The sequence below is a fragment of the Bubalus kerabau genome, chromosome 3 (assembly GCF_029407905.1).
Source record: "Bubalus kerabau isolate K-KA32 ecotype Philippines breed swamp buffalo chromosome 3, PCC_UOA_SB_1v2, whole genome shotgun sequence".
Lineage (NCBI taxonomy): Eukaryota > Metazoa > Chordata > Mammalia > Artiodactyla > Bovidae > Bubalus > Bubalus kerabau.
This window is the reverse complement of record NC_073626.1, coordinates 68,156,314-68,184,080: the sequence shown is the minus strand read 5'-3', so window position 1 is coordinate 68,184,080 and position 27,767 is coordinate 68,156,314. Positions and strand designations below refer to the sequence as shown.

The 27,767-nt window shown below is 38.7% G+C and overlaps 1 protein-coding gene across 2 annotated transcripts in view; it reads left to right on the top strand.

Annotated features, from left to right (window-relative positions):
• Window positions 1-6,371: 6,371 nt before the first annotated feature.
• The window catches only part of PPP1R1C (protein phosphatase 1 regulatory inhibitor subunit 1C), a 110,683-nt gene continuing 89,287 nt past the window's right edge, over window positions 6,372-27,767 (top strand). Inside the window, exons 1-2 of one of the 2 annotated variants that reach the window (XM_055574723.1) lie at window positions 6,372-6,572; window positions 8,472-8,532. In XM_055574723.1, the coding sequence (XP_055430698.1) occupies window positions 6,492-6,572; window positions 8,472-8,532 (142 nt within the window). In that variant the 5' untranslated portion in view covers window positions 6,372-6,491. Of the gene's footprint in view, window positions 6,573-8,450; window positions 8,533-27,767 lie in introns of both variants that reach the window. The other variant, XM_055574722.1, reaches the window with a different exon arrangement.

The following is a 27,767-nucleotide window of genomic DNA, read 5'->3' as shown; positions in this document are numbered from 1 at the left end:
GACATATTTCCCGGAGAATATTCCTAGCAACATCTCAGGACATCTTCTTTCAAACATTTTTCTCACATTACACACAAAAATATAAGCATCGACCAGAGTGCTTACATGTACCCTCCCTGTGGCTCTGGTTTCTTGACAGGGTGGTAGCCCGTGTCTACTGGATGCATTCCCAGATGGAGGCGCAAGACAGTCCAACATCTTGTGGTCTAGACTCTACAGTCATGTATCATCATGTCCTCTGTATTCTATTGGCTACAGACTCTAGACAGTAAGAAATAACGTTTTTTGTTGTAAGACACCCAATCCCTGGTATTTGTTGTAGCAATCTGAATGGACTAAGACAAGTGACAATTTAAAAAAATGACTGTCCATAATCATTAGGTAAAAGCATTTAAACAGCTATAAAAACTATGTATCTATGGAATTTTCAGCCAATTAAGATGGTAAAGAAATATCAATAGCTTCAGATGACATCTTTCTAGATCAGAGAGTACAATAACTGTTGTTTACAGGAAGGCCACAAAGGAAAAAGAACAACTTATGATTAATATATACTCCTTTAAAAAGGTGTAAACATATGGAATATATTTTTAAGTGTCCATTAAAATACTCAAATAAAAACAAGATATAGTGCAAAGGAGTAAGTCAAAGCTGTATATTGTCTCCCTGCTTATTTAACTTATATGCAGGGTACATCATGCGAAATGCTAGGCTGGATGAAGCACAAGGTGGAATCAAGATTGCAGGGAGAAATATCAATAACCTCAGATATACAGATGACATCACTCTTAGAATAGGAACTAAAGAGCCTCTTGATGAAAGTGAAAGAGGAAAGAGAAAAAGTTGGCTTAAAACTCAACATTCAGAAAACTAAGATCATGACATTTGGTCCCATCATTTCATGGCAAATAGATGGGGAGACAGTGGAAACGGTGGCAGACTTTATTTTCTTGGGCTCCAAAATCACTGCGGATGGTGACTGCAGCCATGAAATTAAAAGATACTTGCTCCTTGGAAGAAAAGCTGTGACCAACTTGGATAGTGTATTAAAAAGCAGTGACAATACTTTGCTGACAAAGATCCGCATAGTCAAAGCTATGGTTTTTCCAGTAGTCATGTTATGAACATGAGAGTTGAACCATAAAGAAAGCTGAGCACCGAAGAATTGATGCTTTTGAACAGTGGTGTTAGAGAAGACTCTTGAGAGTCCCTTGGACTGCAAGGAGACCAAACCAGTCAATCCTATAGGAAATCAGGCCTGATGCTGAAGCTGAAGCTCCAATACTTTGGTCACCTGATGGGAAGAACTGACTCATTGGAAAGACCCTGATGCTGGGAAAGACTGAACGCAAGAGGAGAAGAGCCCAACAGAGGATGAGATGGTTGGATGGCATCATCGACTTGATAGACATGAGTTTGAGCAAGCTCCAGGAGTTGGTGATGGACAGGGAAGTCTGGGGTGCTGCAGTCCATGGGGTCACAAAGAGTTGGACATGACTGAGTGACTGAACTGGACTGAATAGTGCTTAAAAGAATGAGCTACAGACTAGGGCAAATTCAAGTATACTGCAACACCTTGTTTCCTGACAACATGACAGACGAAGACTAAGTAGGGTTATTTAGAAGCTAGATCCCCAACATCTTGTTGGTGGGGATTTATATTATATTCTGTTTATATTAAGAATATAATAAGACAAGATAGAAAAGGATTAGGTGTTGAGGACGGGAGTCCAAAGGAACACAAAGGAAAGTCGTGGAGAGTAACATAAAACCACATATAATTAAATACCACAAGAGGAAAAAAGGGAATGATTTCTCTTGTTTGGAGAATTTGAAGGTGACTTTTTAAGGAAGTAGAATTAGAGGATGAACCAATTTGGATAAGTGGAAAGCTTCCCAGGAAGGAAGAGGAGGCCAGAGAAAGGCTGGCTATGGGGTAAAGTGTAACTAAATGGGGGTCTTGAGGAGCTGTGAAAAATAAAGTCAGACAGATATTACAGAGTAAAATTAGGAAGGCCTAATGGTCTGTTGGCCTGATGTTTTGCCTTCTCTAATCATAGAATCTCTTATCTTGAAGAGAGACTATAGGTACTGCTTATTCTAGAAGCTTTTTAAATCTTTAATGATAGCAGCCATTACTTGAAGGAAAAGAAAAACTAACTGCCTTCTTTCAAGTCAGCTTGGTGACATAATATCAAACTCTAAATTCTCCATAATGCCACCCCACTCCAGTACTCTTGCTAGAAAATCCCATGGACGGAGGAGCCTGGTGGGCTGCAGTCCATGGGGTCGCTAAGAGTCGGACACGACTGAGAGACTTCACTTTCAATTTTCACTTTCATGCATTGGAGAAGGAAATGGCAACCCACTCCAGTGTTCTTGCCTGGAGAATCCCAGGGACGGGGGAGCCTGGTGGGCTGCCGTCTATGGGGTCGCACAGAGTCGGACATGACTGAAGCGACTTAGCAGCAGCAGCATGTTGATTTATAATTTGAAATGTAGGATCATGATTACTTGTATCCTTTAATCATACTACTTTCTTTCCTTTTATTCATATGCCATGTCACCTTATGGTCTTTTACCACTGGACTCTTGTGGTTGGAACATCTAACCCCTGCAGCGATTCTGGTGCCTACTCTGGACTTCTCTGCATGCGTGCTAAGTTGCTTCTTTGTGACCCTATGGACTATAGCCCGCTAGGCTCCTCTGTCCATGAGATTTCCCAGGCAAGAATACTGGAGTAGGTTGCCATTTCCTCCTCCAGGGGATCTTCAGACCCAAGGATCAAACCTTATGTCTCTTATGTCTCCTGCATTGGCAGATGGGTTCTTTATAAGCCCTTATATGAAAGTAGCCATTGTGATTAAAGCCCAGGCTTGATGCAGAATTGTCTGCATTTGAATGCTCTCTCTGCCACATATTAGCTGGATGACATTGGGCAAATTACCTAAACTCTTTGATTCTCGGTTTCTTCATTTCAAATTAGAGATGGCAAAAGTACCTAGCTCAAAGAGTTGTTATGAATAAGTTAATAATATTCAATAAGTTAATGCAGATAAAGCACTTAGAATTGTGCCTGGCACATGGTAAGTATCACTATTACTATTATCTCTAACAGGAAGAAAAAAATGTTCACCTAATATTTACCATAACTATTTAAATTTAAATTAAAAAAGTCGGACTCTTTGTGACCCCATGGAGTGTACAGTCCATGGAATTCTCTAGGCCAGAATACTGGAGTGGGTAGGCTTTCCTTTCTCCAGGGGATCTTCCCAACCCAGGGACTGAACCCAAGTCTCCCGCATTGCAGGCGGATTCCTTACCAGCTGAGCCAGCAGGGAACTATACTCCCCATATAAACATACTAAAATTTTTAGATTATTTAAAATTTAAGTTGCATTTTAAGTGGTTCTTGGAATAATAATTTAGCTTTAAAAGGACTTCAAACACCTTTAACACAATGTCTCCTTTAATGCCACAGCAAAACGCCTGGCATGGAGTAGGTTGCAGTATCTTCTCAACAAACACTTGCTATGTGAATGAGCGGCTCTGAAAATGCTAAACAGTTAAAAGACAGACCAGCAGTTATTGTACTAAGTAGAGATATTGTGAGTGCTTTGGGAACACAGAAGAGGTGGCTCTAAAGGCAATGTGGGTAGGAGGAGGTCTATGAAAGCTACCTAGAAGCAGTAACACTCAGCTGAGGCCTGAAATGCACGGGAGTTGGCCTGATGAAGAAGCAGCTTAAAGGGCCTGCTGCTGCTGCTAAGTCACTTCAGTTGTGTCTGACTCTGTGCGACCCCATAGACAGCAGCCCTTCAGGCTCCCCCATCCCTGGGATTCTCCAGGCAAGAACACTGGAGTGGGTTGCCATTTCCTTCTCCAGTGCATGAAAGTGAAAAGTGAAAGTGAAGTCGCTCAGTCGTGTCCGACTCTTAGCGACCCCATGGACTGCAGCCTAGCAGGCTCCTCCGTCCATGGGATTTTCCAGGCAAGAGTACTGGAGTGGGGTGCCATTGCCTTCTCCCTAAAAGGGTCTAGATAGTCAATACTATTTACGGTATTATTTCTGGCCGAACTATTCAAAACAGAGAATTAGTTATTGAGAATTGTTTAGTGATGTTTATGCTGTAATGCACATGTGGTATTTCACTTTACCACCTATTGTTCTAACTGATATTAAATTATTCTAAATAGGTAGAGATCCATTGTAATCCAGATTAAAATTGTATTTTCACCTTTGAAAAATCTAGCTATTTTACTCAGTGGTTATGGTGTGCTGGCCTTGTAATGAGCTCTTGCAAATAACTCATTTTAAATAAATTCACATAATCCATCTAAACTTCACTAAAAGGAAGTTCTCTTACTGCTGAACCTTGATAAACTAAGTAGCAGAAACAGGATTTGAACTCAAGGCTACCAAATACATCCTCTTAATTATTACACTAAATGAAGTTTTGGATTAACTACTCACTAGAAATGGTCCTATTTTCCTTACATGTAATTTGAAGAAATACACAGGAGAAATAACTCCTTTAATGATATCAATTCATATTTTCATTTGTAAACTGTTACACAAAATGTAATTTGTAAGTTTCTTCTTGAAACTATAAAGATGAACCCATCACAAGATTTCTTGCTGGTCAGCAGTGTTCTCCACCTGAAAGTGCTTACACATCCACATTTTCATTTGCTTTTTCCCCTAGAGGGTATAGAAAACTACTTGAGTAACGTGTATATCACTTTCTATCATCTTTCCACAGAACGCTGCATACTTAAATCATTAAAATGGATTCTGGGTATGGACTCAAATTTTTTTTAAAAAAGAGAAAAAACTTCATTTGTAAATATCTGGAATAATAACAAATGTCTAAATGGTGATGGACAGGGAGCCCTGGCGTGCTGTGATTCATGGGGTCACGAAGAGTCGGACATGACTGAGCGACTGAACTGAACTGAACTGAAATGTGAAAGTGAAAGTGAAGTGGCTCAGTAGTGTCCGATTCTTCACGACCCCGTGGACTGTAGCCTATCAGGGTCCTCCATCCATGGGATTTTCCAGGCAAGAGTGCTGGAGTGGATTGCCATTTCAAGTCCAAAACATATTGAAAAATCTGTGTTAAAAAATCTAGCATTCATCAAACACTATCTTTCAATAAGGAAGTAGAGAACTCAAGTTCTCTCTTCTATTAAAGCAGCATCATTTTCAGGCTTCCTTTGCAAAAGGAGTTGAATGCATGAAGACCATCTGGCTATGCTATTGTTTCCCCTTATATATTAACAGATGTGAAGAGCAGACCATTTGACCCCCTCTACCTTCACCACTAGCTAATATGACCGTAATCCTTATTATATGACTGTTATCATTCTGAAGATTTCCCCCTTTACACTTTTCTCTCCTAAGACGTTTTGTTTGCATATATCCCCATTATTAACAATGAATCACAGTGTTGGATCCCATCAGGTTTCCACTGATGTCTGGTCACTTCTGTATTCTTCCAAATCAGAGGCTACAACTGGCGCCATCGGGAAATAGAGGTCATTGAAGCAGCAGTAACTTTCAAGCAATTTGCTAAATTTAGCAGTCTAATACTTTTCACTCTAATGAAAATTGTGGACTATAATTATAGAATGCTGGAACAGAACAGGAGCTTAAAGGTCATCAAGTCCAAACCCCTTGTTTTTCTGAGGAAGGTGTGGGGGCCAAGACACTGCCTCTGATTTGCTTGAGGCCACAGAACTTGTTAGAAGTAGAAATGGAACTTGAACTGAGATTTGCTCAGCCAGGAGGGTAATGTTCTCACTACACAACAGATGCTCTGTCTCTTGTGATCAGTCTTACCTAAGGAGATCTCACAGCATAAATACAGCTGATATCATTGGTTGTGGCTTACCCTCCATGGCCATTCATCAGTTTGGTAGCTGGATCTGAAATAACTAAGGTGTCTGACTGATAAGGTACTCCAAGAGAAATGAAATGACTCTATACCCAAACCCTGCCCCCAACTCTAAAAACTTCCTGCTTTATGTTCATCAATAATGAATGGCCCATCCCTGCAATACTCAGAGGGAGCTTACAATGCACTTTTGAGCAGCCGCTTAGTAATGTACAGTGGATAGAGCCTTTCTTTCAAATCCCAGGGCAGCAGGTCCTTCAAGGCTAGCATTGCATTTTCAATTAGCTGCTGAGTGAATGCTTGGCATGTGTATATTAGTGAAGAGCCACACAATTAGCTTGTTCCTTTCTGTATTGTGCTGAGAGGATCTAAGGGATTGGTGGGGAACAGGCAAGCCAGGCATCACTGTGGATGTTGAAGAAGAGAGTTATTCAGACCTCGGCATCTTCACTTGCTCGCTCTGGAATTACAGCTATTTATTACAAAGCACTCTGTGTGGCTGGGTGGAGTGCTCCTGAGGAAACACATCCCAGACACCACCTGGGGTTCGTCTTCCTGAGTCCTTCACATCTCTGACTAATTCTCATCATTATTATGGAGCCAAACAGTCCCAAAAAGATACAATTTGCTGTGCCTTTATTCCAGAGTCAGATTGCACCCGAAGCAGCTGAGCAGGTAAGTGCAACTGGGTGGGGACCAGTTCCTATACATAAGTAATACAGACATACATTCTTGTTATTAATTAAAAGCTTCTCTACCTCTTGAATTTGCCTAACTTTGTGACTTTCCAGAATATGTGAATGAGAAATAAGTTTGCTTTCATATGCACTTGTATTTGAGTTTCAGTGAAGGAACTATTGGCTAAATGCAATATTTCATGTGATACAAAATTAGCACCCCTTAAGGAAAAATGATCACATTACCAATATAGATTTGGATTCAAAAATCTGTTTGCTTTTGCTTATTGAAATAACAGCTTCAATATTAAGAGAAACTTATACTATTTTTCAGAATTAGAAGGCTTTTATTTTTTTATTTATACAAATCAAAATATTCACCTAACAATGAAAGCATTAAATCTCAATAATTTCAGATCATGGGCTTAATATTTTATGTTTTCATTGTGTATCAAAAGCAGCAACTATAAATATATGTAATACAGGATCATAGGTATGTGTATAATTTAAAAAACATTTTATTCAGATATTAAAAATAGTATTTTAACACAACCTGGATATTTTTCCAAGTTAAATATATCTATATATTTTTATTTCTATCTCTTTCTGTCTTCATGGGAGGCTGGTTTACTGTATCACCTTTCATATTCAGATTTACTTAGACTCTTGATTCAATGCAACTAGTAAAAAGATCATTTGTAATAAAATTTTTGCCTACATAATTATTAACTTCTTAAAACTTAACTTATTCCTGAATCCTTTTACAAATATTATATACAAAGTCTTGAAAATAATTATTGAATCTGAGACTTTTAGGATGTTTTGATAATCTGAAGTAGATTCACCCAAACTCAAGACAGATAGATGCAACCTTGAATCTATATCTATGTTAAATGGAACATTGGTTCTATCCTGGACAAGATATTGTTAGTAAAATTTATCCACTATTCTACTAATTTGGGAATTTACTTGCATATTTAAATAATCAAGGATACATTAGAAATTCTAATAATATGTTCCTGTAACTCTTAAAATAAGGGGAAAAAAACACCACAAACCAAATCTATTAGTTTTAAATGAATTACATACTTCTGTAAGAGCCATGTTCATTCTTTGTTAATTTGTTCTAAACAATAATCTAGAAAATAAGAAAAGTTTAAAATATTAATTGAAGTTAAGTATGTATGCTGTTAAATTTAACCTGCTGGAAATTTGAGTTTTCTAAGCTGCTCTTGGGAGAAGGCAATGGCAACCCACTTCAGTACTCTTGCCTGGAAAATCCCATGAACAGAGGTGCCTGGTGGGCTGCAGTCCATGGGGTAGCTAAGGGTCAGACATGACTGAGCGACTTCACTTTCACTTTTCACTTTCATACATTGGAGAGGGAAATGGCAACACACTCCAGTGTTCTTGCCTGGAAAATCCCAGGGATGGGGGAGCCTGGTGGGTGTCATCTGTGGGGTCGCACAGAGTTGGACACAACTGAAGGGACTTAGCAGCAGCAAGCTGCTCTTACCCTGTTTAGAAATAAGGGTAATGGATCTTGAAAGCATCATCAATGTATGAGGCTCCAAGAGAGCCACTGAAATTAGCAAGTCATCCCTGTACCTTCACTGCACTTCAGCCTTAATATTTGGTGGCATCATTTGATTACATACAACTATTTCTGTTCTGTGAAAATGTAGTTTTTGATTAAAGAAGGTGATACTAGCATCTGCCAGTTCTACTGTCTAACTTTTTTTTATTGAAAATAAAATTAGTGAGCAACCTACTGTGTGCCTCCCAGAAATTTACTCTCTATATTGGGGAAAGATGAGGATGGGATAGGCTTGCAAGCTATAGAGCAGCCTGGAGCAGCAACTGACTCTGACCTTAGCTGGTTCTTTATTGTTCCCAGATCAGGAAAAGAAGACCTACACCAGCATCACTTGTGATTCTCAATGAACATAACCCTCCAGGTAAAGACGCATGATATCTTATGTACCAAAGCAATAGAATAGAATTGTTTGAAGAACATCAAAGAGCATGCCATTGTCAAAAGATTTCAGTTCTGTTTTTCAGTTAGAAATAATCTAACAAGCTAATATAATCAAAATCAGATACTATGAAAACTGTCTCATCTAACTGCTTTTCCTCTAGAATAACTTATTAGTGGTGATATACTATGAAATGTTTTGTTAGCATTCACATTCATGTGTTCAGGTGTTTGTATAGAACCTGGTTCAGTGCTTATTAATGAGCCTGGTGGAAAGTTGCTTAATTAGGTTTCATAGCTCAAATTACAACCCTGGAGATGCTTATATCTTTATGGAGTAGGTTTTTTAATTTATCAAAGGTTGTCACGGGGTGGGCAATGAGCCTCAATTGGATACAGCTTTGATGCTGATGTCATCTCTGAATAATGCAACTGACAAGTAACCAGATCAATTTTCAGCACTGCCCATTTGAGAGCCATTCTGAAGAGTTGCATCCATTTGTTGAGGTTTTATTCTCCATTTCCCATAAAAAGTAAAGCTGCATTATTATTCCTGATAAAGGACTATGATCTGCAATACACAAACAAGCACTTATTGAATGGGGGTGATTTTAATCTCACATTTAAGGGCTGTTTCTAGAAACAAAAGACAGCAAAGCTCGCAGCATTAATTTGTAACCAATAGGACTTGTTGTTGGATATTTTGCAAGTATAAACAGTAAGGGTAGATAAAATGAGTTTGCATGAATTGTAGTGAATGATTTGTTTTAAATTATTTCACTCAGGTGAAAGTCTTTGATTTTTTTCAGATCCCTTTCTAATTAGAGAAACATATTTAAGATAAGAAAGTAAAATTTTAATAGAATATTAGCCATGGAGCTCAAATACAGAAAGCTGTTCATTTAATGGGAAATAAATTAGCAAATTTATTCCTGCTGAAAACAAAGAATTGTAATTTGATCCTGTATCTTTGAAGTGCTAAGCATTTTAAAATCATTTTTCAGCATGTTATCTCAGTAAATATTAACTTATATTTGGTTGAATAAAAGGTGCAAATGATATGTACCTATAGTTTACAGATAAATGAATAGGTAATTTTAGAGCAATTTTCTGTCACTGCCTTTGCTCTAGTGGCTGACTTCTCCTAGAACCTCTCTATGCTAACCTTGAAAAGATGGCTGGCTTCTCTACAGTGTCCTAGAACTTCTCGATGCTAACCTTGAAAAGACATAACAAGAAGAACAGAATCTTCATAATTTCATCTGTTCTAAATGTTTCTTCCCTATCGAACAGTTCTTTGTTTCAAATATTATATGAACACTCTATCAAACAAATGATAACAGCAAAAACAAAAAAAAAGTTAATTGTTAAATGAGCTTTTAAAAGCAGTTGCTGCTTGTTGTCCTCAAAAGCAATGTGTTCTTTGACAATTAAAAATCAGGTGCAGCTTTAAATTCTGGCAAATAAACAAGTCTCTTCAATGTATTGAAATTGCCCAGGACCCATATGAGTATTTTGGAATCACCTATCATTAATGCTGTTTAAAATTCAAATCTCTGAAAATATTTATTGTCAATTAATGAAGCAAAGGAAATTAAATTTTCCATTTTAGAGACTTGATTAACAGATCTTTCCAATTCATATGATAAGACTGATATATTATAATCATTATTAAATGAATTAGATATAGCTTACTTTAAGGAGTTTGCAGAAATAGTCTGTTATAAAAGAATATTTGAAAGAATGATTTAATTTTAGATTAGAAATACATATACATTCTGTTTACATTTGATAGAAAGATATTTCAACATGTAAATCCAGATTGTTTCCAAGTTCATCTTTGCTTGTGTAAACACATAGATGAGGAGAGCACCTGATTAAGATTCCAGGGGCAACAAAAAGGCACATCAGTCTCTTTCTTACCAATGGCCTAGAATTCTCAGCAGTAGAAGCACCACAGAAACAGTTGTATAACCTGTTAAGGATGTATCACCCTGCAGCATAGATTAGTTAATTTAATTCAAAGTAATGGGACACAAGACAAAAAATATTAAATTGAAGGCATCATACTTAAACAATTTAAAAGTGAAGGGTGTGTCTTTATGGTGGAGAGGGTTGGAATGACTCTGAACAGCCAATGGTAACAGAAAGATACTAGAAGCCAGAGATGTGGGGGTAGAGGCACACCATAGACAAACTTCATCTTTTTCAAATGTTTTCTAGGGTTGCCCGTTTGAGTAACCTTGTAGCCGACTGCTTATCTTTCTGAATTTTTAGTTCATTTTCTGATTAAGTGCCTATTTATGAAAACCACTCTGAGATGATAGAGTAAGTCTCATTGTCTGTTGTACTTCTTGCTATTTCTTTTTTACTCTTGTACAATATGTAGTTAACTGGCTTGATTCCTATATTTTTATTTAAATAAATATAAATCTCTATTTAGAAATAAATGGCAATGTCACTTTTTGCAATTTATTTCATCACATTTCTAGATTTAAACATCACTTGTATTTAGTAGGCTTATGAGAAGACTATATTTATTTGGCTACCAGTATCAGAAAACTGGGCTTCCCTGGCAGCTCACATGGTAAAGAATCTGCCTGCAATGCAGGAGACTCGGGTTTGATTCTTGGATTGGCAAGATCCCCTGGAGAAGGGAATGGCAACCCACTCCAGCATTCCTGCCTGGAGAATCCTGTGGACAGAGGAACTCTGTGAGGTAGCAAAGAGTCTGACAAGACTGAGTGACTAAGCACATACAATCAGAAAACTAGAAAACTATTAGGAAAGAATTTCAGAAAATATCTAATCTCACCACATATCTTTATGAAAGATATAGAAATCAACCCAAGTCCCTGACACTTGCTCCATTTTATATGTATCAGAGAAGAGTTCATAGAAACAACTAGTTTTCAATACCAAATAGTTTTAGGAATTAATATAGTTTTTTATAAAAAATTATTTATTCTAAAATAACTCATTTACTCTTATCAATAGAAATGCATTTACTCACTGTTTAAGAATTTATTTATTTATTTGGCTATGCTTCTGTGACTTGTGGGATTCTTAGTTCCCCAGGGATTTGAACTCATGGCAGTGAAGCCCAGAATCCTAACCACTAGGTCACCATGGAACTCCCTCCTCACCTTTTTAAATACACAATTCTTTATTATTTTCTTTTCTGGATTGAATATTCTCAGTACCCAATAATGATTTATATCCAAATTCTCCTTGTCCCTAGCCCTTTGGAGCCAGAGCTGGACACAGGCTTCCAGTAAAGAGCCCGATTAGAATAGGGCTTCTGAATATTAAAGTTTGTGGCATCCATTCTTTTCCAACTTACTGTTAAACAGAGACAGTACGGCTACAATTAAGTTTAATGGAACTAATGCCTATTAAACATGAGTAAGCTGTAGGAGGCCAGGAGCTTAGTAAAGATATGGGTAAGCATCCAGTAGTTTTGGCATCATTTAGAAGTTTGTTGTAGATCTCTAATAGGTGGAACTAGACATGTAATGTAAAATGGGAGATGTTTATTGAACTCCCTCTACCACAGCCAAATTTGGGGGAGACTGATTTTCTCTTCCACACTTATTGGTCCACATAGTCTTAGAAATGAGGAATAAATACAAAAGTATTTTCTCATATACATCATGTTCCTAAAAATTACTTAATATAAGACATATGAATTCAATAGCTTAGTATCTCCTTTCAACCTTGAGGGTAAGTCTATTCGTAAAGACAACTGGGATTTCCAATTGACTGGGATGTTTGTCTCCACACACTGAAAAAAGAAGCCATAGTTCATTGTGGAAATAGCGTGTGACTTTCTAAATGAAGCTTTAATTTTAGGAATCTGACAGTAAGTTAATTAATAAGATTTTCAAGGCTCTCAATTTAAAATCCTGAGACACAGGATGACAGAGAATATTGCCGGACTTATTAGACTGAGTTGTTCAGAGAGGCTCCAAGGATTTTTGATGATGGGAGGTTTTGCAGGTCATCAAGTTAGAGTGAAGGTTTATTTGTAGTGTTAGGGCATTCATATGCTCATAATCTCTCTTCATGGAGACTCTCTGTTTAACAAAATGAATGATTTATCATCAAAAGGCAATGGGCACTTTGAGTGCAAGTTCCAGAAATCACACTGAGGACTTTCCTGGGAATATTAAGGATGAGGAAGACATCTCAGCCCCAGACCTGGGGGGTCTTGTCATTCCCAGGGACCTCCAATCAAATGTATTCAAGTAAAAGCTGTGCTGAACCCAGAGTCCATACAGTTTTGTTTCATTCTTTTTTCTCATCTTCTTTGAGAATAAGGTTGTAATACCTCCTGATCCACAATTATTGTTTATTTTCCAGCATTTATTTTGTCTTATGAATATTAATGACAGTACAGAAGAAAGAAAGGTCCAACGTTTGTAGACTATTCAAGGTTTAACTGGTATTACTTTCTAATGACTGTCAGAAAAGCCTATTTTTGTTTCTCCTCAGCAGTTATTTTTATGAGTTATTGAATGTCAAACCATGCTCAATGATTTAAACATAAGTGATGCATGTGGCTTTCAGAGGTTCATACACTGTACAATTGATTGATTTACTTTCCCATAACTGTTCGGTCTGTGCAGCCAAATGGCCCAATCAATAGGAATAATTGTGAGCCAAAGATGAGGTTCTAGTCCTTGCTGCTGCTGCTGCTGCTGCTAAGTCGCTTCAGTTGTGTCCGACTCTGTGCAACCCCATAGAAGGCATGGCCCCACCATCCCTGGGATTCTCCAGGCAAGAACACTGGAGTGGGTTGCCATTTCCTCCTCCAATGCATGAAAGTGAAAAGTGAAAGTGAATCTGCTCAGTCGTGTCCGACTCTTAGCGACCCCATGGACTGCAGCCTACCAGGCTCCTCCATCCATGGGATTTTCCAGGCAAGAGTACTGGAGTGGGTTGCCATTGCCTTCTCCGTCCAGTCCTTAGTCATGTCAAAGTCTGCTATACTTTGTATTCAAAGGACTGGTATAATCTTTAAACTAAATGAAAGCAAAATGAAAGGAGCAAGTTATAAAACTATGAAGTAGTGCTGCTTTATATCAGCAGGATTACTACTTTTGCCCACTTTAAATAATAGTATGGGCTTCCCTGGTAGCTCACATGGTAAAGAATCCACCTGCAATGCAAGAGACACAGGTTTGATCCCTGGGTTGGGAAGATCTCCTGGAGAAGGGAATGGCTACTCCAATATTCCTGCCTAGAGAATTCCCTGGACAAAGGAGGCTGGCAGGCTACAATCCACAGGGTCACAAAGAGTTGGAGACACCTGAGCGAGTAACACTTCCACTTTCATACACTGCTGACCTATTATGTTGATTTTGATTAGAAATACCTTAGTGAAATATGACAGAATGATGATAAGTTCAATTCACTTTCTTTTCCTTGGCCTCTGTTTTCCTACCCATGGGTAATACAGAAAGTAAAATAACCCTAAGGTACTTTTGCACAATGCAGAAAGGCAGTATTCGTAGTGGGTAAAGCAATGTCTTTGGAGTAAGACTTGGGTTTGAATTCCAGCTTTGCCAGTTCTTGGTAGTGAGACATTAGGTGTGCAGCTGACCTCTGTGGGCTCAGTTTCCTCCTTTTAAAAATAGGACATTGAAGTGTAAGAAAATGCAGAGCACAGTGTCTGCAACCAAATAGATAATGAAGACATGCGATCCCCCTGCATCAACATATCCACACTGAGAAAAGCTAAGTTCTCCTAAAACCTTCATTTCTTATCAGAACATGGCCCAGCTCTTTTCCAGTCCTGACTGCATTAGGGAGTATCAGTGTTCCCATGAGGCAGTGATTCTTGATAAGAGAAAAAATGTACCATAACTCCTAATTCCTCATCAGGATAAGATACACAATTGTGAAATTGTTATGGGTCTTATACTGTGGTATTTATTCAACTGACCATGTCTGATTTACAAATATAATTTACATGAAATAGGAGTTCTTGGGAATTAAAAAAAAAACAAGAACACTACTGATGTCTATAAAGTTATGGAAATATATACTGCAAGCAAAATATCTTTGTGAAAGATTGTATCCAATCAAAAATGCAATTCATGGCAATTTCCTGGTGGTCCAGTGGTTAAGATTTCACACTTTTACTACCAAGGGTCCAGGTTTAATCTCTGGTCTGGGAGCTGAGATCCTGCAAACCACTTGGCCCCACCAAAAAAAAAAAAAAAAGTGCAATTCATATTTCTAATAGTGTGTGGAAAGAAATATGGAGTATAAAAAACCTTGAGCCATATTAAACTCTCATTTGATTGCTCACATTTGCTTCTACTCCATGTGCTCTCATCTCCTTCCAAACACTGTCCTTGTGCCGTATTCCGCCCAAGATTGCTTCCTTTGCTTCCTTCTTTTGGTTCCTTTGCCAACTCTTAAGACTTAGTCTAGACTGACTCATTTGTGCAAATCAGTCTCCATATTTTCCAAATAATCTTAATTAAATTGCAGCCCGAGACTCATTTAAATCTCAAAACTTTCCCATCTAATCTGATTCACTGCTTGGCTTTGTCAGTCTGATACACTCCTCTCACCTGCAACTCTTAAAGCTATTTATTGATTTATACATTCGATTCAATTAACTATTCACTGAGTCCTTATTCTGAATCCTTAAAGAACATGTAGACTAGGTAACAGAGAATAATACACCTGGGTGAACCAGGATACAACTGTAATAACAAATTCCAACTGCTCAGACCACAGTACAATTAATTCTGACCAAGACACAGAGGCATTTATCATGCTCAGTTCTCTAGGAAACAACTGTAGATTTTTTTCCATCTTTTGGCTTTAAGCTTTTAAGAACTGGCATTAGAGTAAAATTTTACTATTTATTCCAAACTAGTAGATATAGCTACTAAAATTAGTAGTGTATCCAGTAGATATTAGATGCTCATGGGCTATTAAATTTAAATGGATAAAAAACAGATTTTTCAAATCCAGTGGCAACCCATCAAACTTTTGGGGCACCTATTCTGGCTAAGGCACAGTGTTAACTGCTTTAGGGGATAAAATAGTAAGTCACCATCCCTTACCTCATCAGAAACCTACTTGAGGCATAATCTGACACATGTATATTGGTGGTAAGATCAACAGTATGTGGCAAAATTTAAGATAGATTTCAATTCAGTACAGAAATGTTTACCATAGGATGTTTGGGGGAATTAGGTTATAGTGTTGTAAGATACAGTACAAATATTAGATGCTTGATAAATGGCAACTATTATTTTGGAGAGGCAGGCATGTGCCACTTAAAAGTAGAGATGCTGGGATCACTCAGGCCTGGATCTGGCTCTCAGATGGCTACTTACTGCCTGCGTTATGCCAAGAAAGTGGCTTGCCCTTTTAAAACTTGTTTTTTTCCAACACTACCAAATTTCATTAAATATAAAATATATTCATTAGAAATAAGGCTAATCTACATCCACTGAATAAACAGATGTTCATTTTTTGTTTCTACACAATAGTACACATGGAGGACATTGTAATCAGCCATTCCTGGAGCTTAAGGGGACATTTGGTATCAAACTTAAGATAGGAAAAGTTTCTAACAGCTTTCTAATTGCTCTATTTCATAGTCGCATTCAAGGAGAACAGTAAATTATCAAACCTCTAATAACAACAACAAATCTAAGCTATGTAGTTAATGGAGAAAACTATTTCTGTATTTATTTTAGACTTGCTAAGGAGCAAGCTTCAAACTTTGAATATTCTATCCTTTCTCTCACCATTTTCTACTCATGACTTTGACCAAGTAGTGATCTGTTGCTGTTCCAGCAATACAAGACATAATTTGGTAGCAGAATTTACCTGGGGCTTAAGCTGGCATACCCACACAGGGTCCAGACAGATGCATGCCCGGGCTCCATGTAGGATACTGTGGGTACTGTGGTCTACTTGGAGGATGCAAGCTCCATTCAAGGCTGTCAAACTACACAGATAAAACTACAAAGAAAGAAAAAAAGCACTGTAAGGGATGGAAGCACCTATGTGGTTAAGATTTTAGAGATGTTGGAAAATATCTTCCTAAATCAGTTTCCATACTACCTGAAATTTTACCTTTTGAAGTTGTTACGACGTACTGTTACTATATTCTATCTTGTGAGAAAACACCAGGACTCTGACCAGATGTAACACATTGTCTTGGCACTTGAGAAAATAGTCCACCTGGAGATCAAAAAGCCTGAGGTGGAGAGAAAGGAAGGTCCTGGTGCAAACATCCCAGCTGCCAAGACTAGGGACCTCCAAATTCATCTCTTCCCTCCCAGTCTGTTTGTTCATGTTGCCTTCTCCGTGCTTGGCCCTTCATATCTTCCTTAGTGTTTCAGAGGCCCTTAGAAAGTGTTGGGAGATGAGTCTTAAATCTATGTTAAGTTAAATAACTTAACTTATTTATTTATAATATTATATTATTATATTATAAATATATAAATATAAATATTATAAATAATTTAACTTATTTATTAACTTAACTTATAATAAGTTAACTTAAATCTAAGTTAAATCTATGAGTCTTTTCTATCTTATGAACAGACGTATATCTATGAATTTAATTCAATGACTTTGTATCACTTTTAGTAATTCGATATAGTGATAATTATAGTGCTTATTAAGGCTGTTTGTGAAATAAGTTACTAAAACCTGCATTATCAAAGAGATATATCTTGACAGTCTGATTAGAATATAATGACAGTTTGACCTTGGCAAGAAAGCTGAAGAAAATGTAATGTGTGAACTAAGAAAAGCTAGGAAATTTGTAACCTTTCTGGGTTTTTGTTGTTTCATTCTCTGGATGGAGCAATTTTCCATCATTTTGGGAAACAATTTCATAATCACACTCTTTACATATAAATAAATATCTACCTGCTCATAAAAACAACTGAATACACAAAATGGAAGAATGAGAACAATAGTTATTTTGGAATTCAAGTTTTAGAATAATTTGCCTCAATGATATAACATCACTTTATGCTATTTTCCCCTGTTGAAGAATAAACTATTAGGACACACACACACACACACACACACAAATATTCCAATACACAAACACACGTACATATGCACATATAAGCCAAATACCTAACTATGTGTAAAAACATCACAGGCTATTTACTCATATAGTAAACTCTACCTCCACCATAAGTGATCTGACTTTAAATAGGCTAGGAACCAAAGTATCTAGAAAAGCTTTGTGAATTCTGGTTACAAATGGAATAAAGCTAATAGTTATTAAATTTCTAACCCTTTGAAATAAATCAAAAACTAACCACATTGTTTGAAAACTCATGAATAAAAAACATTGAAATTACTAGATTACTAGATTCAAATAGTGAGATTTGTTAAAAAAATTTTTTTAATCAGAAGAGTATCTTTTAAAATAAGTTACATTTATTAAATATTAGTTACTCTGACTATTTTCTCATTTTGGAGGTTTCTTGTGTCCATTTTCATAATTCACGAATACAGGGAGAATTATTATAATTAGATACAGAAGTGTTATAATTAGATACAGAAAGTGAGCTCCTCCTCTACCTCCTGAAAATCAATGTCTAGCTGAAATGTGTCCCCCCACATTAACATCAACATTTAAACTGTTGAACTCGACATATCTGTTAATGGTATCTTCATTCCTCCAATTGCTGAACCATACAAACTTGGAATCATCTCCAACTCCTCTCTTTCTCCCTTGCTTCTTGAAGAGCAGTGGCTCTTCTGCTGATTCTTCTGTACAGGTTGAATCGAACTCACTTCCAAAATAATATGGTAACTTCCAAACTGCTTTTCCATGGCTTTAACACTGAGAGGTGGTTTTGTGTAGAGTTAAGAGCCCTAATTTAAGTATCAATGAACATATTATGCTGTTGCTGCTGCTGCTAAGTCGCTTCAGTCGTGTCCGACTCTGTGCGACCCCATAGACGGCAGCCCACCAGGCTCCTCTGTCCCTGGGATTCTCCAGGCAAGAATACTTGAGTGGGTTGCCATTTCCTTCTCCAATGCATGCATGCATGCTAAGTCGCTTCAGTCGTGTCCAACTCTGTGCGACCGCATGGACAGAAGCCCCCCACCAGGCTCCTCTGTCCACAGGATTCTCTAGGCAAGAATACTGGAGAGGGTTGCCATTGCCTTCTCCAGAACATATTATGACTTAAAATCAAATCATGGAATGACTGAATATCTGTGTCTTAGATTCCAAGTCTATGAAGCACATCATGGCAACTCCAACACTGGTTGTGTTGCTGGAATTAAGCAAGATGATGCGAGAGCACAACTGACGGGAGATTCATTCTTTCCCCATTCTGGTTTGTGTGAAAGGGTTTTGGCAGACTTAAATGCATAATGGGTCACTTTTCAAAAGGAACTCATTATGAGCTCTAATATGTATACTATAATTTACCTGTCCTAGCTTTTTATTAGCCATGGCTAACGTGGTGCCTGGTGGGCTGCCGTCTATGGGGTTGCACAGAGTTGGACACGACTGAAGCTACTTAGTGTATATATATATATATATATATATATATATATATATATATATATATTATAGTAAATGAGAATTCACAAATGAAAGGTGATGGGGTTTGTGGTAGCAGAAATATAGGATACTTTAGAAGCACACAGCACACATAGCCCAGTCAGTAATGGCTTAACGGAGGAAGGAGATTTGTGCTGAACCTGGTGGAAAAAGCAGGAGTACTACTATTTAAGACAGAGAGGAAAACAGGGACAAAGTTTCAGAAGTAGAGCAGGGCAATGCAGATTCAAGGAAGTGAGAGGAGTCCAGAATGACACAGCTTGGAGTGGCATCAGGTAGGGGTGGCAATTAGGCAGGCACCATGTGGTGGGGGCATTGTAAGCATTTTAAAAGGAGTTATGACTAGGAGCCACTAAATGGCTTTAAGCAGGAGAGCTTACATGCTCAAATTTTATTCTAAAACGATCCCTGTGGCTGCAGATAAAGAATGGATAAGAGGGAGAAGGTCTCAGGGGGAAGTCAGTGGACTTGATTAATTGGATGGCCCAGGGGTGGGGAGGGGAATAGTAATAAAAAAGAAGTCTGAGTTAAGGCTATCGATACTGGACCCTTTCCTAAAATGGCAGTGCACATTTGGAGAGGAGTGGGGAAAGGTGATGAATTCAGAATGGAATGCATTACTTTGGATACCTTAGATAAAAAAGACAGCTCTCATTCAAATTCCAAATGAAATATTCATAACATTCCTGGAAGTAATGCCTGAATAATGGAACCACTGGTATTAAAAACCAATTTTCTAGAGCCTTTTAAGAGTAAGCACAATGTGCTTATAAAAATGAAATATTTACCGAGCAATTATTACCTTAATAATGTTTGCAATATATCTGCTCTAGGTTCAATATAATACTTGAAAAACAGTAATTGCTCTTAATCATTATAGATATCCAATTAAACACACACATCATTAGCCAAGCAATTATGATTAGGCACTTATCTGCTGAGTCAAAACTGCTGCCAGACAATCTGGGGCATGAGTGTTATCCTAGGTCTGACCACTGTTCCATACGCATGCGCTCCAAGGAATGGCTAATCCTAAACTGTATACCCTCAGTTCAACACATCTATTTAAATTCCAAGTCCAGTTGAAGCAAAATTTAAATTCTTCTTTGATGAATTGTATGTATTTCTCATTTTCGATGTTTAGCAGAATGAGCATGTGTGGCTGAATAGGTTACCTAAGTATAAATCTTGGAAGCTTTTAAGATTTATAAAGTTAAAAGCAGCAAATTGTTTCAATCTATAACTAAGTGTATTTGTTATTCACCATATAACTACATGTGTTTTCTGCCATTTCTGTTATTTATGTCATTTTTTTCAAGTCTCAAATAAATGCCTGACTACACTATCTACTTTGTCATTCTCTTATCCTCAGTCTTTTCCACCTCAATCTTAGAAAAACTGTTTTCTAGAAGTATGGTATAATCAAAAGATATAATCTTTAGAACTAGAGAGACCCAGGCCTGAATCCCAACTCTGCTATTTAGTAGTTCTGTGACTTTAAGCAAGTCACCCATCATCTATGAGCTTCAGTTTGCTCACACACAAAATGTAATTAATAGTATCAACCTCATTGAGTTGTTTTAAGGATGAAAATAATGAATGAAAATGCTTGATATTATAGCATCTCAGTATTACAGCCAATAGCAGTAATAGTTTTTCTAATAATCTGCATGTGTGCATGCTAAATCGCTTCAGTCATGTCTGCCTCTTTGCGACCCTATGGACCATAGCCCGCCAGGCTCCTCTGTCCATGGAATTCTCCAGGCAAGAATACTGGAGTGGGTAGTCTTTCCCTTCTCCAGGGAATCTTCCCAAACCAGGGAACTAACCAGCATCTCTTATGTCTCCTGCATTGCCATTGGGTTCTTTACCACTAGCACCACCTGGGAAGCCCAATAATCTGCCTCGTATTTATTTATTCCCCCACAGAACACTCTCAACCCCACATACACCCTGAGGGTGTTATTTAGAGTGGGTTACAACATGGGGCCTATAGTCTCAAATCTGAGGTACCCTCTTCTGTCATTTTTTTTCTTGGGTAGGGGCACTGTCCACGCAGAACTGATGTCTGTCTAGATACTGCAGAAGGCGGGCCTAGGCACACCCATAATGGTAGACATACCCAGGAGCATTGATTGGCAAGCTAGAAGACAAATTCTTATGATAAAGGCACTTTTACCTCAGTAGGAGCCTGGGAGTTGACTGGGAATGTTGTAAGAGTGGGGAGGAGTTATTTCAAGGTTTATTTGCAGGTTGCTGAGAGAAATGAAGACAGTTCACCTATATCCAGCCATCTGCAGGGTCAGTAGGGGCTGCTATATGTCTTTGCTGCAACAAGTGAAAGTGAAATTTGCTCAGTCCTGTCTGACTCTTTGCAACCCCATGGACTATACAGCCCATGGAATTCTCCAGGCCAGAATACTGGAGTGGGTAGCCTTTCTTTTCTCCAGGGATATTCCCAACCCAGGTATCAAACCCAGGTCTCCTGCACTGCAGGCAGATTCTTTACCAGCTGAGCCACAAGGGAAGCCTAAGAATACTGGAGTGGGTAGCCTATCCCTTCTCCAGGGGATCTTCCCTACCCAGGAATCGAAGCGGGGTCTCCTGCATTGCAGGCAGATTCTTTACCAACTGAGCTATCAGGGAAGGGGAAGGTAATGTAGGTATCATAATCAAAGAGTTATGCAGCGCATAAGGACAATACCCCCGCTGTGATTTTGGAGTTGTTTTGCTCTCTCGACAAGCACCACAATCCACAATGGAAGTGATCAAGTAAAGGATGATCGCTACAAGGGTTCAGAAGAAATCACTCCAAGGCTGGTTGATGATCTGTATCTTGGTGTGCAGGTCACACATGTAGACAACAAAGATAGCAGCAAAGATCATCTCTATCACCGACAAGGAGTACCCTGATGTCGAGGTGCGAAAGCAGATCAGAATCACCAGGCACAATATATTCTCAGCAAACAGGAGAAATCTCTTTCTGGTGAGTGAGAAGTCAGTCAGCAGACGGGGACCCAGAGGCACCCAGAGTCTGCCATGGTGTGGACCAGAGGCCCAAGAGGCACAGAGGACCTGCTCTCTTGCTTGTGGATTTGAGGACGGTGCATACTCAGCAGTCTTGCCCACCTGCCATCTAGCCAGGAAGCACATTTTGATTGACAGCATTTTTAAGGAGATACTTGTACATGTATGATACATGTACAAGTATTTATGTAGATACATGTACAAGTATTTATGTAGATACTTCTACATACATAGTTGAAGGAGACATATATATGTAGTTGAAGGAGATACTGATGACTACGTTTATAGCTAAAACATATTAACATCTTAGTTTCTTTAAACCACAGGCATCATTGAGTCAGACTAAATATTTAATTTTGTCATTGTCTCTGATAATTAACTGTAAGAATCTGAGTTTCTGATTATATGTTCAATTGTACTTCTTTTATTAACTACTTAAAAGCAGTTAGACAGCCCTTTAACTTTAATGTTGGTTAATAGGCTGGGCCCTAAAATATTAAGTTTGTGTGATTCACAGCCAAATTTCCAATTATAAAACTAAAAAGTTTTAATCTCACTTTCATCCATGATCTAAAAGGAATCTTTCTTTGTCATCACAAAGAAAACATGATAGTATATATAGTTTACCAATCTTTAAAGAGGTTTAGCATTCACTGAAGTCTTTGCCAAATACTTGATAGGCTAACAGATTTCATATTTTCCACTAAAGATTGATGTTCAAAGTGGACTAAGTACATCCTTAGGTTACTTATTTATTTATTCATTTAGTATGAATTTAGCCATTAATTACTTAACTGGTTAAGAAAGTTCCATTTCTGGGAGCCATTTATATATGAGTAGATATAAACATGGAGAAGGCGATGGCACCCCACTCCAGTACTCTTGCCTGGAAAATCCCATGGACGGAGGAGCCTGGTGGGCTGCAGTCCATGGGGTTGCTAAGAGTCAGACACGACTGAGTGACATCACTTTCACTTTTCACTTTCATGCATTGGAGAAGGAAATGGCAACCCACTCCAGTGTTCCCAGGGACGGGGGAGCCTGGTGGGCTGCCATCTATGGGGTTGCACAGAGTCAGACACGACTGAAGTGACTTAGCAGCAGCAGATATAAACATACAAATATATATTTATATATACATATATAAGGGCTTCCCTGGTGGCTCAGATGGTAAAGAATCTGCCTGCAATGTGGGAGACCTGGGTTCGATACCTGGGTGAGGAAGATCCCCTGGAGGACGGCACGGCAACCCACTCAAGTATTCTTGCCTGGAGAATCCCCATGGACAGAGGAACCTGGAAGAAGACATGGGGTTGCAAAGAGCTGGACACGACTGAGCAACTAAACATATAGCACACACATACAGATGTAAATATATGTAACCAAGATACATCAATATACTTTAGAGTTAATATTTTATGCTTCCTGAATTAACAGAATTCCAGTCTAGGTTTGTTTCCAACTTGCTGTGGTACTTAACAGATTGATAAATTTTTCTAGGCATTTGGTTTGAAAAAATATAAAATGCTGCTGCTGCTGCTAAGTCGCTTCAGTTGTGTCCGACTCTGTGCAACCCCAGAGATGGCAGCCCACCAGGCTCCCCTGTCCCTGGGATTCTCCAGGCAAGAACACTGGAGTGGGTTGCCATTTCCTTCTCCAATGCATGAAAGTGAAAAGTGAAAGTGAAGTCGCCCAGTCGTGTCCGACTCCTAGCGACCCCATGGACCGCAGCCCACTAGGCTCCTCTGTCCATGGGATTTTCCAGGCAAGAGTACTGGAGTGGGGTGCCATTGCCTTCTCCGATAAAATGAAGAAGTGTCATATCAATTCTTGAGGAGATGAGGCCAGTGTGGCTTTCAGAGTCAAGGCTAAGTACAAATCACAGTCTGCCAAGGGTTTTGATGCTAGGTGAGTACAAGGATGATACTGGAAGTTTGTTCAACAGAGCAGATTTGAGGTATGATCAATGTCAGAAGAGAAAGCAAAACCTTCGTGCATGTTTGGAATCAAGGATAAAACATTCATATCTGTTGTGTGCATGTAGACTTCATCACTCAATTTTAGGGGAAGTGAAGATGGAAGTGAATAAATTTTATTTGTCACTATAATAAAGCTGGGAGGAAAAAGAGAAAACAAGGAGCTTTAAAAAAAAAGAAAGAAAGCTGGGGGCCTGGGTGGAGGTTTTCATAAGATTAAGGTAAACGCCTAGAGTAGAAATTGCTCACTGCTTCATTGGAGCACTTCTTAATGTTGTATTTGGCAAAATACATTCATTCATCTCCATGCCTTTAACAGTAGTTTACTAAGAACACATTGTTTTCCTTGAAATTATCATACTGCAACCCCCTTTATAGTCTCAAAACAGATATGCGATACTAAAATTCTAAATTTCTGGGATGTCAACAGAGAAAGAAAAAAATGTACTCTTTGCTTTTGCAGTGTAAAACAATGGGCAACTTATGTTAATGAATGGTCATTATTTGAAATTAATGTCAGTAAAAGAACATGGCTATAGTTTTGTGTTTTTTTTTTTGAGAATTTATGTCCATTCAGACTAATCAATTTATTTCCCTCAAATTTTATCTCTGTGATCCTATCTTTTTAAATAAAGAAAAATTGGTAACAATGTGAAAAAATGACTTAACACTATACCTTTTGGTTATAATGATCTATCCAAAAGCAAAATAAAAATACTGAGAATGTAATTACTGAGCCCAGTTTTTGTATTATGTGTGCTGAATAATGAAGACTGCAAGGATTTGATTTGTGAGCTTATAATCTAGTTTTATGAAACAAGACAAGGGAATGAGAACAGTTAAAAGATGCAAGAAAAAACAGAAAGGAATTACAGTGAAACAAGATGATTCATTACTGAATGAATGATGTTAACAGTAAATGCTCTAAGAGTTCAGAGGAGTGAGAACTCTCAGAAGACTGATGTTTGTAGAACTGACTTTATAAAGGAGGTGGAGTTTCATTCCAGGCATAACCTGCAGAAAATCAGAAAGGGAGAAATGTGAAGATGATAGCTCAGGTCAATCGGACATGAGCTGATGGTTAACGCGTACAAGACCAGTAAGAATTCAAGTACGTGGAAGCCAGTATGTGGAGGGGCTAGGATGAGTAATTTTGAATTTATTTTGCATAAAGTGGAAATTGCTGGCATTGTATGCTCAAATAAAGTTCATGATCAAATAAAGCTCAGTCCTGCAGCATGTGGGGGTAGAATGAGGATTGGCAGGAAGGTCAGTTGGGAGACCAATTGAAGAGCCCAGAAATGAGTGAGAAGGATATAAACTGCAGGATGGCAAAGTAATGGATTACAAAAGACAAATGTAAGACATTGAGAAAAATGAATCAATTGACTGCCAAAACTGATTGCCTGAATGGATGTGAGATGATGAAGCTGAGAAATTAAAGCAGGACTTCAGGTGTGGGTAGTATAGGACTGGGAAATCTGGAGGAAGGAACTAAATTCTGTGGTCAAAATGAAGTTAGTTATAAATGTAAAAATAATGGTTATGTAGCTAGTTTATAACATGTTATACAAATTTACATAGTGCATGATGGCTCAGTGGTAAAGAATCCACCTGCCAACACAGGAGAGGCAAGAAATGTGGGTTCCATCTTTGGGTCAGGAAGATCCCCTGGAGGAAGAAATGTCAATCTACTCCCATATTCTTGCCTGGAAAAATCCCATGGACAGAGGAGCCTGTTGGGCTACAGTCCATGGGGTTGCAAAGAGTTGGACATGACTGAGCAACTGAGCACATGCAATACATACATTCAGTTCAGTTCAGTCTCTCAGTCATGTCTGACTCTTTGCAACCCCATGAATCGCAGCACACCAGGCCTCTCTGTCCAACACCAACTCCCAGAGCCCACCCAAACTCATGTCCATTGAGTCGGTGATGCCATCCAACCATCTCATCCTCTGTCATCCCCTTCTGCTCCTGCCCTCAATTTTACCCAGCATCAGGGTCTTTTCAAGTGAGTCAGCTCTTCTCATTAGGTGGCCACAGTATTGGAGTTTCAGCTTCAACATCAGACCTTCCAATGAACACCCAGGACTGATCTCCTTTAGGATGGACTGGTTAGATCTTCTTGCAGTCCAAGGGACTCTCAAGAGTCTTCTCCAATGGTACACTATTATTATATATTATAACCATATTTATGCCAGGATGGATGTGAGAGTTGGACCATAAAAAGTCTGAGCACTGAATAATTGATGCTTTCGAACTGTGGTGCTGGAGAAGACTCTTGAGAGTCCCCTGGACAGCAAGGAGATCAAAGCCATCAATCCTAAAGGAAATCAACCCTGAATATTCATTGAAAGGATGGATGTTAAAGCTGAAGCTCCAGTACTTTGGTCACCTGATACGAAGAGACAACTCAATGGAAAAGACCCCAGTGGTGGGAAAGATTGAAGGCAGGATAAGAAGAGGGAGTGACAGAGGATGAGGTGGTTGGATGGCATCACCGACTCAACGGACATGAGTTTGAGCAAACTCTGGGAGATAATGAAGTAAGGGAAGCCTGGAGTGCTGCAGTCCATGGGGTCACAAAGAGTTGGGCATGACTTACCAACTGAACAACAAGATGCTTATACACAAAAGCCCAGCTTCAAAAAAAACCCCACAAATGATAGACTCTATTTAAAAATGAGGTTCCAGATTTCCCTGGTGGTACAGTGAATAAGAATCTGCCTGCCAGTGCAGGGGACCTGGATTTGATCCCGGATCCAGGAAGACTACACATGCCTCTGAGCAACTAAGCCCGTGCGTCACAATTACTGAGCCTGAGTGCCACAAAGAGTCAGACACGACTGAGTGACTTTCATGTCACATTATATCTTCATAGATGCAACTTGAATTTTCCTAGGTATTGTCAGCCTATGGGCTATAGATATGATCTCATTTATAACAATTCTTAAGTTCCCTTGTGTGGTAGCCATTACCTATTAATGTGGGTGCTCGAACCCCATGCAAAATGCTTTCCCCAATAAAATATTTTCTTGGGTTCCTTGGGTGAGGTATAACATGTGTAGCACTTCTCATTATTTTTAATGCTCCAGTAGGCACAGCTGCTACTACTTTGAGTGTTTTAAACATCAGGTACATCTTTTTGCAGTCCGTAGCCACCTTCAGTCCTGATTCAATGCACCACGCTTTGTTTAGTCAACAATGTCTCTTTCTTTCCTTGATATTAACCTAATAGTGGGCCTCTAAAATACTTGGGCGGAGAAGGCAATGGCACCCCACTCCAGTACTCTTGCCTGGAAAATCCCATGGATGGAGGAGCCTGGAAGGCTGCAGTCCTTGGGGTCACTGAGGGTCGGACACGACTAAGCGACTTCACTTTCATTTTTCACTTTCATGCGTTGGAGAAGGAAAGGGCAACCGGCTCCAATGTTCTTGCCTGGAGAATCCCAGGGACGGGGGAGCCTGGTGGGCTGCCATCTATGGGGTGGCACAGAGTTGGACACGACTGAAGTGACTTAGCAGCAAAATACTTGGGAGCAAAGTCATTATAAAGTTTGGTAATGTATCTCTTTCAGGTTTTAGGTACAGTTCCTTTCTCCATTTTTGGATGAGGAGATGCGTTCAATGAGA